Genomic DNA, 13,353 nt, shown 5'->3' on the forward strand with positions numbered 1-13,353 from the left:
TGTCTAATTATTTTAAAAATATATATATTTCTGATAATGATATTGAATTATTAATATGTGTATAAGTGAATGATATGATGTTATTTTATGTATATAATGTAATTATATACACATTTTTTGCCTAAATTCTGTCAAGCTAAAGACCATTTTTAAAAAAAAACTTATGTTTAATTTGTAAGTTTAAGCTTATGAATCTTTTTTGGACCCAAAAAAAGATATTTAAAAATTATCTACCTAATATTAAGTGATTGTTCCTATTGTTTTGTTTGGGCCGTTATTTTTTTTTATTGGATCCTAATTTTGTTGCTGGACTTTAAGGGGCTTCCCATAATTTAAAAGAAAACCAAAAAGGTCCTAAAATTGAAATCAATAACGACGTCCAGTTTCTTCTTTCTTTCATAGAAAAAAAAACAAACTCATCAGATTCTATATTCGAAGCTGACAATTTCGCTAACCGATATCAAAAAAAACATCGATCTGGGTTCTAATATTTTTTCGATCTCTACTGCCGAAGAAGATTGGGATTCTAGAAATGGAAGAGGTAAATTATCAGCTTTGATGGTAGTGTTATTTTGAATGCTCCGATGATCTAATCTTTCGTCCATGATTCTGTAATTAAGTCAGAAAATATGTATCAAATCATATAAAATCGGGTTCTACTTGTTTAGATTTTGATATGATGATCTGTTCAAAGTATAAATCATTATCTCCGATTATATTAGGGAGAACAATTTGTAAAACTAATTGAACCGATGAGATGTATAGGCTTGGTTTTGGTTTCAATATCTGATTGTTTGATTGATTTCTGGGCAACATGGATTTCAATCGGCAGGTCAAGGTATACCGCGGATCATTGAAAATGGATGGTTGCCGCAGCTCCAATTTATAATTTCATCTCGATGATCTGCTTCCACAAAGATAATAAGTCTGTTTGTTATTTCAAACATATCCTGTTTCCTTTTTTATAAAATTTTATATTAACGATTACTTCTACTATGTGTACGTCACAAACCCAATAAATTGCTGATATGTTGTCTACACACAGGAAGCTCTTTTCACATAAGCAATGGAAAAAGGTCAGTATTTGAATAGATCTTAGTAGTTATAGATACCTCGTCAGTTGTAAGTAGCTCTGATATGGTTTTCCGGGAAAACTGAACATAATAATCATCAATCAATGATACAATCTGGTTGTTTGGTACATTCTCTCGGAAGGTAAGAGCCAGACCATCGTTTGGAAGTCTGAATGAAAAGGGAAAATTGTTAAAGTAGTTTAATCATAATAAGGGGAAATTTTTAAAACTTTAAATTCTCACGTTTGAATAAAATCAGCAACTTCAGGATAGGGAGGGTTAATAAAAACTTGAGTAGCACTGTAAGAATTAGACAAACTCACAACACCTGAAAAACACATGCTTTTTAACATTAGTAGTATCTTATTATATTACCATATATATATTAAAACGACTCATTCCCTTATACTTATACCATTATAAACAATTGATTAAAAACAGAGCATACCTTTAAAGTTTTTGACTTTCGCAAATCTGATCACACATATCACTGTTGGTCCATCAACTTCCTAGCAAGCAGCAAAAACTTGTTGAGCAAGTGCACCCCATAGTGTGCAAGGTAGCCGTACATCCTTGTATAAGAAGTGAGTTACTAAATAAATAAAAGGTTTTTTTAAACGAAGCCCTACCTCAATCAATCCGTTTTTGAAACACAACTTACTTTTCATCTCTCAACTCGAAATCGAGCTTATGATTCGGCTTGTTATTAGTTTCCTTTTCCTCCAATTCTCCTATGTTAACAACTTGGCCGATTGCATCTATGAAATAAAATCATATTTTCATAAACAGTACAACAAACTTAAGTTTAACTGAAGTCATACTTGTTAATAAAAATTAAAACTTACCAACTAACATACATGGATTAATCTCTTCATTCAAAATTGGCTCAAACTTAGCAAGACTCAAGTAGTTGGATGCAAATACATCTTCACAACGCGAGACAACCGTGCTAGTTTGGAAACCAATCTTGTACAAATGATTGGTTGGGCGAAACTGACCTGTTGCATGAGTAAGGCCGAAGGTTTCTACAAACCTCCACTCACCAACTCGAATCTGAGGAGCAAACCGTGGAACTAAATCCTTCTTCACGCTTGCATGTATTTTAATGCCATAAGATATATATGAAACGTAGCAGGGTTAGACATTTACGAAAACAAATTTCCTTTCAAAGTAATGATGTAAAGTAATAACATGTGTATCCGAAAGCACCATCTCTAATGTTTCTCCGGTTTGGACAGTGTATTGGCGCCATGAATGCAAGATCTTGACTTGGATCCTCCATGAAGATTTGTAAGGACGCAATTCTCGGAGAAGAGCAAATGAAGTTGTCATTGAATAGACGAGGAAGACTTTGTTGGTAAGATGTTTGCGTTTTTGCTGTGGTAAGATGTGAGGTGAGTTCCTCATAATCTTCCATTATTTATATTGATGTGTAAAGTTTACTGTTAAAGGAAGAATTTAATGTAATTCTTGGTGACCAAGGAGAAGATCGGTGTCAAATTTAATGGAGGAATTTTTGGAATAGTTGATTATGTTGATGTAATAAGGAAGGCTTTCAAAGTTTTCTTGTTTATTATGTCCATCGAATATTTTATATAGAGTCTTATAAAGGAACTAACAATAATGTATAACTTGCCTCATTGTTTTGATATGATTTCGGAAATCGTTTGGGTCATAATTGGTAAGGTTTACGCCTATCATCTTAATCGTTTGGGTCATAAATATAGCAATCGTATATCATGCATTCAATCTTCCTGTTTAGATGTATAGGTTAAACGACAAGCGAGTTAATTCCTTTAGATGTAATAGGTTGTTAGGCTTATAAGGTAAATGAAAATATGCCTAACAAAACTTCAAGGCCTTTTAAAAGTCGAAGGCCCTTTAAATAAGTTGATAGATGAATATGTGAAACAAAGACCCATCGTTTGAGTTGAGAAGACAGAATTAAATGGCATTTAATTTTAAAATTTTCCATATTAGTATTTTTGAGCAAAAGTTGCTGCAAAAATACTAGTATAGATATGAGATTATATTTCAAAATTCAAATGCAAGTTTAATTCTTATATTTAATCACATGATCATGTCAATGAATCCTTTTGTTGATTAATTAGGCGATCAATGATCTTGTTAATTTAATATTTTTAATTACAATGGGATACAATTTCTCTGCATTGTCTAATAGTTGATAAACCAATTTTTGATTGATATATACAAAGTAATCACGTCTAGGATATGAAGCTTCTGACATGCACCATGGACAATACAATATATGTTGTGTACGACTCATCCTTTATATAGGCATGAGGGTGAACCATAAACTTAAAAACAATTGAAAAAAAAACATAATTTAAATAAATATTTTTGTAAAAAATGGTTGAAAAATCTTGTCTAAAGGTAAGAAATTCAAAGATTTGGGGAGTTGATTAATATTTTTCTAACTCTAAGAAATAAATATTTTTTGCACACTTTTTTTTTACATTATAACACAATTCTTTTCATGTTAATTATTTTATTTTAGAATTGTTAATGTAAACGCAAAAAGAAGATCTTGAGTGGTTTACGTTTTTATTTTTTAGTTTTTATCTGTTAAAAATGTATTTTCTAGTCATTAAAGATTTTGAGAAAAGTGGATTTCATACAAAAGTTAGAGAATCTAAAATCCAGCCAATGAATTTAAAAAGGGATACTAGGATTTTTCCATAATTTTTCTAGCAAAATCTGAAATCCCACTTGAGTGAATGGTTAAGATTTTCTTCCATACAACCTTTTCTTTTATAAGTATTCCATTTTTTTGTTAATCCAGAAATCAATATTTCAAATCTAAAATCGAAAAACTAAATTTTATAATCTTGAATGTAGAATCTCTCAAACATTCATGGTCTAAAGTGAAATTTCGTTTGCTTTTTGAGTTTGCATTTTGAATGATAAATGTAAATGCATTTGATGTCCTTAGTCGCCACATGTATTTTTTCTATACAAATCATTTGTTGTAAACTTGTACTATGTTATTTCGTATGATATTAAAAAAATTTTGGTTACTTTAGGATTTTTTTTTTAAGCAAAATTTCTCATTAAATTTGCCTACATGATAATCTTTACTAGTTACAGATTTGAATTCAAGGGAAACAAGTTGTGTGATTATAATGGGGGAAAGTTATCAAGTTATAATTGTAATATTTTGAAACATATGGGGAGATTTGGAAAGTGTATACAAGTTTTGAGTACTAATCTGAAAAGTGAAAACATTCATATTTTTGTACATAAAAGGGGTGTATTCAATTTGACATTTTAAGTGATTTGTGTGAAATTTACAAATTCTATGTGATTCAATCATGAATTTTAAAAAGTCTATTAAAATCCATTGTTATTGAAATGATGATTTAAAAATGTACTTTAAAATCCATTAAAATGCACTGTTATTGAACTGATGATTTAAAAATCTACTTTAAAATCTACTGTTATTTAAAACAGTTTTGTGGATTAGGATTTTAATAATTTTTAGGATTAGGATTTTGGAGGATTTGGTTAGTTAAAAATACAATAATCTAAATCTCATGGTTTTAGGTGGGATTTAAAAGAATTTTACAGAAAATCATATGAACTTCCCTAAAATCTATCAAAATTCTAAATTTTCTAAGAGGGGGTATTCAACTTGATATTTTAAGGATTTGTTAGGATTTTAATATTTTAGAATTTTGAAAAATTTAGGAGAATTTTAGGAAATTTGATTGTGTTTTAGAGTTTTTATATTTTTTTAAAAAAGAAAATGAGTTGTGATTCTATGAGATTCTATGAGATTTTATTTTAGTCTCTTTTTCTTTTTCTTTTTCTTCTTCAAACGATCCCTTTTGTGTAGAGATTCTCACCTTATCAGTATTTAGCCAGCTAACATATTCAGTTAATCCTCGAGCAAAATATATTGGTTCTTTTCAAGGTGCATAGATTGCTTATACCTTTCTTCATGGTGTTGTCTGCATTGCCTATGATTGTATCTCTCGAGGGTACGTTGCTGGTAAATTACATGCTCTTACTAGATTACATGGTTTATTGAGAAGCAAGCAACTGAATAAATCTTTAGACTTGTCTAATCTTGAAACAAGATAGTAATGCGTAAACTAAACGTTGTCTATTGTTTACTAGGTGGGACGCGATCTCAAATTCGTCAGTTCGGTGAGGAGTTCAAAGTTTCATTCTTGGCTGTCTCACACTAGAATAAACGTTGTCTATTTTTTTTTCTAATAAACGTGATCTTTCATTGACTGTTTTTTTTTCTCTAATGAAATCCTTTAAAATTCTACCTCAAAAGGTAGGATTTTGTTACTCATATTTATCAACTAAAAAATAAAGAAAAGTCTTGCAGAATCATTTAAAGTAGCATTCTTTTAAAAAAATCTGATATTTTGAATAACACTCGATTTCAAGTAAGTTTTATAAATCCATGATTGAATAACAATATATTTTAGATCATTTTAAATGATTTTAGATAAATTTCAAATTGAATAACATAGGATTTCAAAAGATATTTCAAAATCATCAATTGAATAACAAGTAATTTTAAAAATATTATAGAATCTTTCAAATATCTAATTGAATACCCCTCTAAATTTCATCAAATTCTCCAAAATCATCATTTGAATACACTCCAAAACCTCCACTGGCCTGGCTGTGACTTTAAAAAAAAAAAAAAAAAAAAAATTCCGTTGAAAGCTTGTTCTCCGTCTCGCTCTGAGATTTCATCATCCCCAACAACAACAATGAAACGTAGCTTGGGTTCGAATTCTTCAAACAATAGTGGCAGTGGGAGTAACAAGAAGGCTAAGAAGAAGAATCCAAGTAATCAGAAAACCCTAGGCGCCGCATGGGGCGCTGCTTCTTCTCGTTCTTCTTTCCGGTCTTCTCCTTTCTCCGATTTCGGAAGGTCTTTCTCTCATTCTCTGCCATTTTAGTGTTGGGTTTTGGTTAGATTTCGAAATTTCCCATGTAAAATTTGAAATAATTTAACTGCTTGTTCTGAGAAGTGAGATCGATTGAAAATGAGTATGTGTGATGTTTAAATTTTGGGAATTTTAAGAAGTTTTGGGAAGATGCATTGTGATGGGTTTTAAATTGTTAGGAACTGTAAATTACATTGTGGTTTTAATGTTCTGTGATTTTCTGTGCTTTTGTTGTTAGTTACATGGAAGTGAAGAATCGGAAACTTCAGAACCAATTTGAGACTGAGGCTTCCGCTTCTTCTCACGGTGTTTCGGGTTCTGAGAAACTTATTTTCCAAGGAGTTTCAATCTTTGTGGATGGTTTCACCATTCCTTCCCATCAGGTTTATGCTCTATTCTTTTGGTTTTTATCAGTTTTCAGTTCTGTTGGTGTCTAGTTTTCTGATCTCCGATATTATTATATAAACTGTGCAGGTGAATAGGTCTTAGAATTTCTTGATTTTTTTTTTCCTTTTCTGTAGTGTAGTATTACTGGTGGGTTATCTGTGGTTAACTGTGTCTAGATCTCTGTAGGAGTTGAAAGGATACATGATGAAGTATGGTGGAAGATTCGAGAACTACTTCTCTAGGCGTTCTGTAACACATATCATCTGCAGCAACCTTCCAGATAGTAAAGTCAAGAATCTAAGGTTAGTTTTCCTTAGTTTCTTAAAAATCCTGGCAAAGTTCTTGCAAGGTCGTGTCTTGAAATGGTGTTTTCTTTCCAATCAGGGCATTCAGCAGAGGGTTACCTGTTGTGAAACCCACATGGATAGTGGACTCTATCTCTGCCAACAGACTTCTGGGCTGTAAGTCAATAGAAGATGATTTAGTTTCAGTTAAATCATGTAAATATAGGTAGAAATGTGTGGATTTGATCATTCGACTACTGTCATCTTCGTCTGCATTCATTTATTATTGCACACTTTTTACTTGTACATCTGATTCAATGCTTTGTGTTGTGATTATCACATCTCAGGGGTTCCTTACCAGCTAGATCAACTGAATGATACCCAGCCAAAGTTGTCTGCCTTTTTTGCACCCAGAAGCCATTTGACCCCTCAGATGGCTTCGCCGGTTACATCTTGTCAGCCTGATACTGGATACAGTGAAGCTGAAGAAGGAAGTTCAATTAGAGCAGAAGATTCAGAGGAAGCAAGAGACCACGTTAATGATGAGATTGATGACGTTTATATCGAGAACACTACTAGAGAACTGACAGAAGAAACCGGAACTGGTGATCTGAAATCTTCTGAAATGAATGCAGAAAAACTTGGTAATTATGACATAGAAGAAAAAGATGTTACTAGTGAAATTCAATCCACTACCAATCTTCATTGCGCTTCAGACAACAAGTCCATTCATGTAAATGGGAAGAATGATGGCAAATCGATTGCAACCATTGCTGGATCTTCTACAAGGCGTCATTCAACTCTCGAGGATCCCAATTTTGTGGAAAACTACTTTAAGGTAAAACTTTATAGAAATATTGTTCGCCTGGTTTATTCCCACACTTTCTGGTATCTCTTACAATAGATTCATTTAGCTGCTGGTTTCTGGCTGAGATGGTACGCCTTTATTAAAAGTCCTTTCAGCTGAAAGTAAGAGTCTCATTGTCAGTTTATATAACTTGAATAATAGTATCTTTCTAATAAAGATTCTGAAGATGCTTTCTCTATTGTCCTTTTCTTTGTCTGCAGAATTCAAGGCTGCATTTTATTGGAACATGGAGAAACAGGTACCGTAAAAGATTTCATGGCTCTTCCAATGGACTGAAATGGGCAGATTCTGGTCAGACTACAGCTGAAATGGGCAAGAAGTCAACCACTATCCACATTGATTTGGTAATTTCGTCAATCTAGGCTGTTTTCTTTATCTGCTGCTTTCTAAAAGTAAGGAAATCAAAAGAAATCCGTGGTCAATTCTTCAATTCTGCATTTTCCAGCATCACAATAGCTAGGCGTTTAAGCATGAAACTGCCCATAAAAGAGAGTGTAAAATATGATTGAAGTTTGTTATTCTAGGATTGCATTTTTGTTCTGACTTTCTTTTGTTGCATTCTAGTTATTTGATTCTGTGATATATTTCCAGGATTGCTTCTTTGTGTCAGTGGTAATCAAGAACCGTCTTGAATTACACGACAAGCCGGTAGCTGTATGTCACTCAGATAATCCAAAAGGAACGGCTGAAATTTCCTCTGCAAATTATCCAGCTCGGGCTTATGGTCTGTCTTCTACGAAAGTAATCTCTCTTAAGCTTGGTTGTACTCGGGTCCTGACCTTTCTGTTTTTGTACTAATTTAATGTCATTTCTTTATCTAGGAGTGAAGGCAGGTATGTTTGTAAGACATGCAAAAGACCTTTGTCCCCAGCTTGTTATTGTTCCTTACAACTTTGAAGCCTATGAAGAGGTACATTTTAGAGTCGAGTGTCTATTGTATGTTGTCACGTTGGTCCAGCTTGTTTGACATTGTAACTCAATTGCAGGTAGCTGATCAGTTTTATGACATCTTGCATAGGCATTGCAGAAAAGTCCAGGTCAGCCTCCAAAAGATATTTTTTCAGTTAGTGTGAATTTGGTATTTGGACACTCTTTATCTTTCTTTCGATTTCGATGCGGTAGGATGGGCCGAGGTAAGGCTTTGCTGCGTTCGGGAAGGTTGAATCGCTCCCAAAAAGGATTGTTAACATTTATGTTTGTTTTATGGAGTTTAGGCACTAAGCTGCGATGAAGCGTTTTTAGATGTCTCTGATTTGAGCGATGTAGAACCCGAATTTTTAGCCTCGACAATAAGGAATGAGATCCTTGAGACTACTGGATGCAGCGCAAGTGCTGGGATAGGTGGTACTATGCTGATGGCTCGTCTTGCTACCAGAGTTGCTAAACCAGCCGGCCAACTTTATATCTCTGCTGAGAAGGTACTTTCTATAAACAGCCTTCTATCTTTTGGGTATATTGTTCGTTTCTGACTCGTAACAAATAGAAGTATGAGCTGTGGTTAGTCTGTTGATTGCAGAAGCCCTTTTATATTAATTTCAGTTAACTGATAGTGTCTGCCATTTCGGCAGGTAGAGGATTTCTTGGATCAGCTTCCAGTCGGGACACTACCTGGTGTAGGTTCTGTGTTGAAGGAAAAGCTGGTGAAGCAAAATATTCAAACCTGTGGGCAGTTACGTTTGATTTCCAAGGTAAACCATTTTTGTGGTTATGGTTATGTTTGGTTGCTATTTTATTTAAGCAAACACCATAGCCTTTTTTTATTTAATACGATATTTGCCTTTGAAGACTACTGTATCTTATTAGTTTGAATCTGCTTAACAATTGTTATCAACAGACAACGTCGCTAAGCTATACCAAACATATCATATTGGGTTTTACAGGATTCTCTTCAAAAGGATTTTGGGGTGAAAACTGGCGAGATGCTTTGGAGTTATAGCAGAGGTCTAGACCTACGGTCAGTTACAGCGGTGCAGGTCTGCTTAACTGTTGACTCACTCACTTGTTTCTCATTTCATCATTTTTCTCTCTGCAGGTGATAGTTTTCTTTTGATATGTATATGCTCAACCAGTAACTTAAAGATTTTATATGTACAGGAGAGTAAGTCCATAGGGGCTGAAGTGAACTGGGGTGTGCGGTTTAGAGATCAGCAAGATGTCTGGATTCTCGTGAATAATGTCTTGTTGTTTTTTTTTTCCAAACATTATTCATTTGAGGTTAGCTAAGAATATGTGTGGTTGTCGATTGTTGCAGGTTCAACACTTCCTCCAATGCCTATGCAAAGAAGTTTCTTTGCGTCTGCAGGGATGTGAAATGATAGGACGCACTTTTACTCTTAAGGTTTTATGCCTTTCTTAGTTTCATTGTTGTATAATATTGAGGTTTTTGCTTTGATAGTATTCATCGCATTTGGCAGTGTATGCATGTTAGAGTGACATCATTTATCATGAAAAGAAAATATAGTGAATGTTTTCCCTCTGGTGTTACTTCAGATAAAAAAGAGAAAAAAAGATGCTGAAGAACCTACCAAATATATGGGTTATGGAGACTGTGACAATATGAGTCGCTCCATCACTGTGAGTTGTTGCAATGGAAATTAATGGGACACTAGGATGATAGTATTTTTCATCTAAACCTGTGTAATCCTTAAAGCCTGGTTGATTATTATTATCATCGTTGCTATAGGTCCCTGCTGCTACAGATGACGTAGAAGTTCTGCAGAGGATTTCGAAGAACTTGTTTGGGTCGTTTTGCTTGGGTAAGTGGATCTCAGGTGCTTTTAAGATGGTTTTGCTGTTGCTATTAAGTGAGCATCTAGATTGGAGTCCTTCCTCACATGCAAGAATCAGCTTAGTTGAACTTCAAATTTTATAATGATGGATGAGACTAGTTTGAAAAATTATATGATCCTGTGAGACCAATGTAAGCTTAATATTGCAGAGTTGTTCTATCTTAGACTGCAGGAAAGTGAGAAAGTCGGTCCTTGGGACTGAATGTCCTGTAGGAATCTGTTATTTGCTATTGACTCCTGGATAACATCTAACGGTTGCATCAGCATCCATGATTAACCATCAAGTTTTGTTTCTCTTGAGATAGATGTTAAGGAAGTTCGTGGGGTTGGGCTTCAGGTTTCTAAGCTTGACAGTGCATATCTTTCTAATAAAGGTTGTTTCTGGGGAAATTAAGGTTCATTTCGATTTGAGACATATTAAATTACAGATCATTCTTCTTTATGAAATTTCTTATGCATTGCTGGGAAACATTCCGAAAAGAGAAGTGATTCAAACATTGTAGTTTTTCCTATTCATTTACACTTGTTTCCTTGGTTTTCAAGGTTCAAGGACTCTGAAATCATGGCTCAGCTCTGCGCCTGCATCTGTCCATATAGAACAAGATGATCATGTTTTTTCTGCAGCAGTCAGGGAAAACTCAGGTAAAGAAATGTTCTGTTAGTGCTCACTATGTTAAAGCTTTACAAGTGATTCCCCAAAATACACGACATTCTGTTTGAAAATGTAATAGTATTTCTGTGAGAAGCAAAAATCCTGACCCAAAATCGGTTCTTTTCCTTACCTTTTTTGTTGTTGTTATGGGTCTATAATTTAAGAGCAGCTTTAACTGCGGAAAACTAGTGGCTTAATTGTTGCCTTGTGACAGATTATACTAGGCATGCTAATGATGGAGTTTCTAGACTCCGAGAATCTGAATCAGCAGAATCTTCAATTCAGTCAGGTGATACAAATTCATCCTTACCACCCATGTGTCATCTGGACATGGAGGTTCTAGAGAATCTTCCTCCAGAGCTCCTTTCAGAATTAGATGGAACATACGGAGGGAAGTTGTATGAGTTGATTGAGAAAAAACGAGGCAAAAGAAAGATCAACAGCAGTTCTCCACATATCTTCTTGGATGGTTAGTTTTGTTAGCTGTATTAGAAACTTGATGAAATAACTGTGTTTTTTTTCCCAGTGCGGTGCATCTGAGATGATTTATTTTCCTTCCCTTAGGCACTGCTGCTGGCATTAAGGAATTAAAATCTATCTCAGTTAAGACACATGGCTTGAGCACCTCTGGAGAAAAGGTAAAGCTCTTGCTATTCCTTCTTGAATCATCTCACATATGTTTGGCCATCCTCAACAGTAGAACAGTTACCTGAAAATGGGGCGAGTGATATAGACTTCTAAGAGTTTTTGTTCTATTTCCGAAATAGGAATATAAAGAACCGTTTGTGCCGCATTCTTCCATTGCCAGAACGTCTAATCAGGGTACAATAGAAATGACTGATTTGATGCCTTCATCCCTTAGTCAAGTCGACGCCTCTGTGTTACAAGAATTACCTGAAGAGTTGAGAGCTGATGTATTGGGAGCATATGCTACCCACAGGAGACAACAGTCATCATCAGATGTTCCCATGGAGACTTGTAAGAAACAAGATGAGGAACCAATAGATATAAAGGGCATTGAGAATGAGATTGGATTCTCATGTAGGTCTCTCTGGTTTGGAGATCCTCCTCTTTGGACAGAAAAGTTCAGAGTTAGTGGCAATTGTACTTTGGAATTTTTTTCAGAGATATACTACAAGGTTGCTCAGTCAAGGCCTATGTTATCCCCGGTCCTGCAACAGGCTATTTCGGAAATCGGGATTTTTCATGATGCAAGTGCCAATGATTTCGACGAAGCTATTTACGATGTGTGTGAACTTCTTAAACAGTACATTAAGCTCAAGGTAGAAGGTGATATTGAGGAGATATATCTCTGTTTCCGCCTTCTGAAGAGGTATTGTAGAGATCTTTCTTGTACCTATATTTGATCATAGTTATGACACATTTGACTAAAACATTTGATTTAAAGATTTCTTTGATTGTTCATCTTAGATTCTTACCACTTTTGAAGATGATTACACTTTTACCTTCAGATTAGCAGCAAGGAGCCAACTTTTCCTACAAGCCTATGAGATAATGTCTCCCTTTATTCAGGTCAGTGCAAGGTTCCCATTGACATTACAAATCACTACGAAAAGAGAAGCTAGAAGTCTGAGACAATCATTTGGGAAAATCGGAAACTGGCAAAGTAATCACACTTCGTTCTTTACACAGGCATCGATCAGTGAACACTATGGAGGAAGCTTGAGTATATCTTGAAAGGTCTTTGCTGAGGTTAGACTGAAGTCTTGCTGAAGGCTATAAAAGAATGTATCCTTGCAGTTACATTTGTTTGCGTCCCTTCTTATCAGTTAAGATTCATTGTAAGTGAAACATTGTTGTGGTCCTTACCAACTAGACAGCCTGTGAATAGAGCTAAACTTGGGATTTGACTTTGCAGGACAATGTGGATCCATCCTGAAGGGCATCATGGTGAATGCAGCTTATTGGTGTGAATTGAAAGCTCACCTTGTGGCATTTGCATAATGAGAGTGATTCGAACCTCAAAATTGCAAAGCCATTAGGAGCCACATACTTTTCTCTGTCCATAGGAATGTATATATAAGAAACAAACACTACACTCTGTGTATAATAGTACAATTTAAAAAATAACACCATTTCTCAGATCAAAACTCAACATTTCCGGTAAAAACTAAAGACTTAAATCAAAACTAAATAATACCTGACCCATCTCTAAGTTTATCACTACCTCACATTCAGCTCAAATCATAAAGCACACAAAAGCAATATCTAAAGCAATCAACTTTATATTTAGAAGGGGAGTTAGCCAGGAGTTGTGGTGTGATGACGTGGGAAGTCTAGCTTGGTAGGTTTTTCAGTAACAACAACATGTCCAATTAATTTAAAATTTTCATAAGATTTTCAAA

The 13,353-nt window shown here is 34.5% G+C and overlaps 1 protein-coding gene and 1 long non-coding RNA gene across 23 annotated transcripts; both read left to right on the top strand.

Moving 5' to 3' along the window:
• The first annotated feature begins 362 nt into the window (after nt 1–362).
• LOC104760488 (uncharacterized) lies at nt 363–2,597 on the top strand. 2 transcript variants are annotated; one of them, XR_015588742.1, is made up of 4 exons: nt 363–541; nt 833–925; nt 1,046–2,209; nt 2,312–2,597. It is a non-coding gene; the product is annotated as an uncharacterized LOC104760488 (long non-coding RNA). The 2 variants fall into 2 exon arrangements; XR_762937.2 differs by having other exon boundaries at nt 1,046–1,076.
• A 1,399-nt stretch (nt 2,598–3,996) lies between these two features.
• Nucleotides 3,997–13,098, top strand: LOC104763119 (translesion synthesis protein REV1). Of its 21 annotated transcripts, XM_087499044.1 has the most exons (25): nt 3,997–5,074; nt 5,214–5,991; nt 6,246–6,390; nt 6,581–6,696; nt 6,779–6,855; nt 7,026–7,516; nt 7,747–7,890; nt 8,138–8,270; nt 8,368–8,456; nt 8,533–8,583; nt 8,761–8,964; nt 9,115–9,234; nt 9,427–9,519; nt 9,641–9,700; nt 9,798–9,884; nt 10,037–10,120; nt 10,230–10,302; nt 10,641–10,730; nt 10,879–10,977; nt 11,202–11,456; nt 11,552–11,625; nt 11,755–12,320; nt 12,460–12,520; nt 12,641–12,789; nt 12,867–13,098. In XM_087499044.1, exons 2-18 carry the CDS (start codon nt 5,828–5,830, stop codon nt 10,727–10,729), a joined length of 2,220 nt encoding a protein of 739 aa, XP_087355170.1. In that variant the 5' UTR covers nt 3,997–5,074; nt 5,214–5,827; the 3' UTR covers nt 10,730; nt 10,879–10,977; nt 11,202–11,456; nt 11,552–11,625; nt 11,755–12,320; nt 12,460–12,520; nt 12,641–12,789; nt 12,867–13,098. The 21 variants fall into 21 exon arrangements, with proteins under 21 accessions (XP_087355170.1, XP_087355162.1, XP_087355171.1 ...); XM_087499036.1 differs by lacking the exon at nt 3,997–5,074 and having other exon boundaries at nt 10,641–10,709; XM_087499045.1 differs by lacking the exon at nt 3,997–5,074 and having other exon boundaries at nt 5,622–5,991; nt 12,641–12,776.
• The last annotated feature ends 255 nt before the right edge of the window (nt 13,099–13,353 follow it).

Source organism: Camelina sativa, chromosome 18, assembly GCF_030686135.1.
Source record: "Camelina sativa cultivar CO46 ecotype springtype chromosome 18, ASM3068613v1".
NCBI lineage: Eukaryota > Viridiplantae > Streptophyta > Magnoliopsida > Brassicales > Brassicaceae > Camelina > Camelina sativa.

Excerpts from the sequence above, each read along its gene's own strand:
- LOC104763119 (XM_087499036.1), top strand. The coding sequence starts at position 5,828 with ATGAAACGTAGCTTGGGTTCGAATTCTTCAAACAATAGTGGCAGTGGG. Across the intron at positions 9,701-9,797 it reads GGTTTAGAGATCAGCAAGAT|GTTCAACACTTCCTCCAATG; the intron begins GTCTGGATTCTC and ends CGATTGTTGCAG. Across the intron at positions 9,885-10,036 it reads GACGCACTTTTACTCTTAAG|ATAAAAAAGAGAAAAAAAGA; the intron begins GTTTTATGCCTT and ends GTGTTACTTCAG.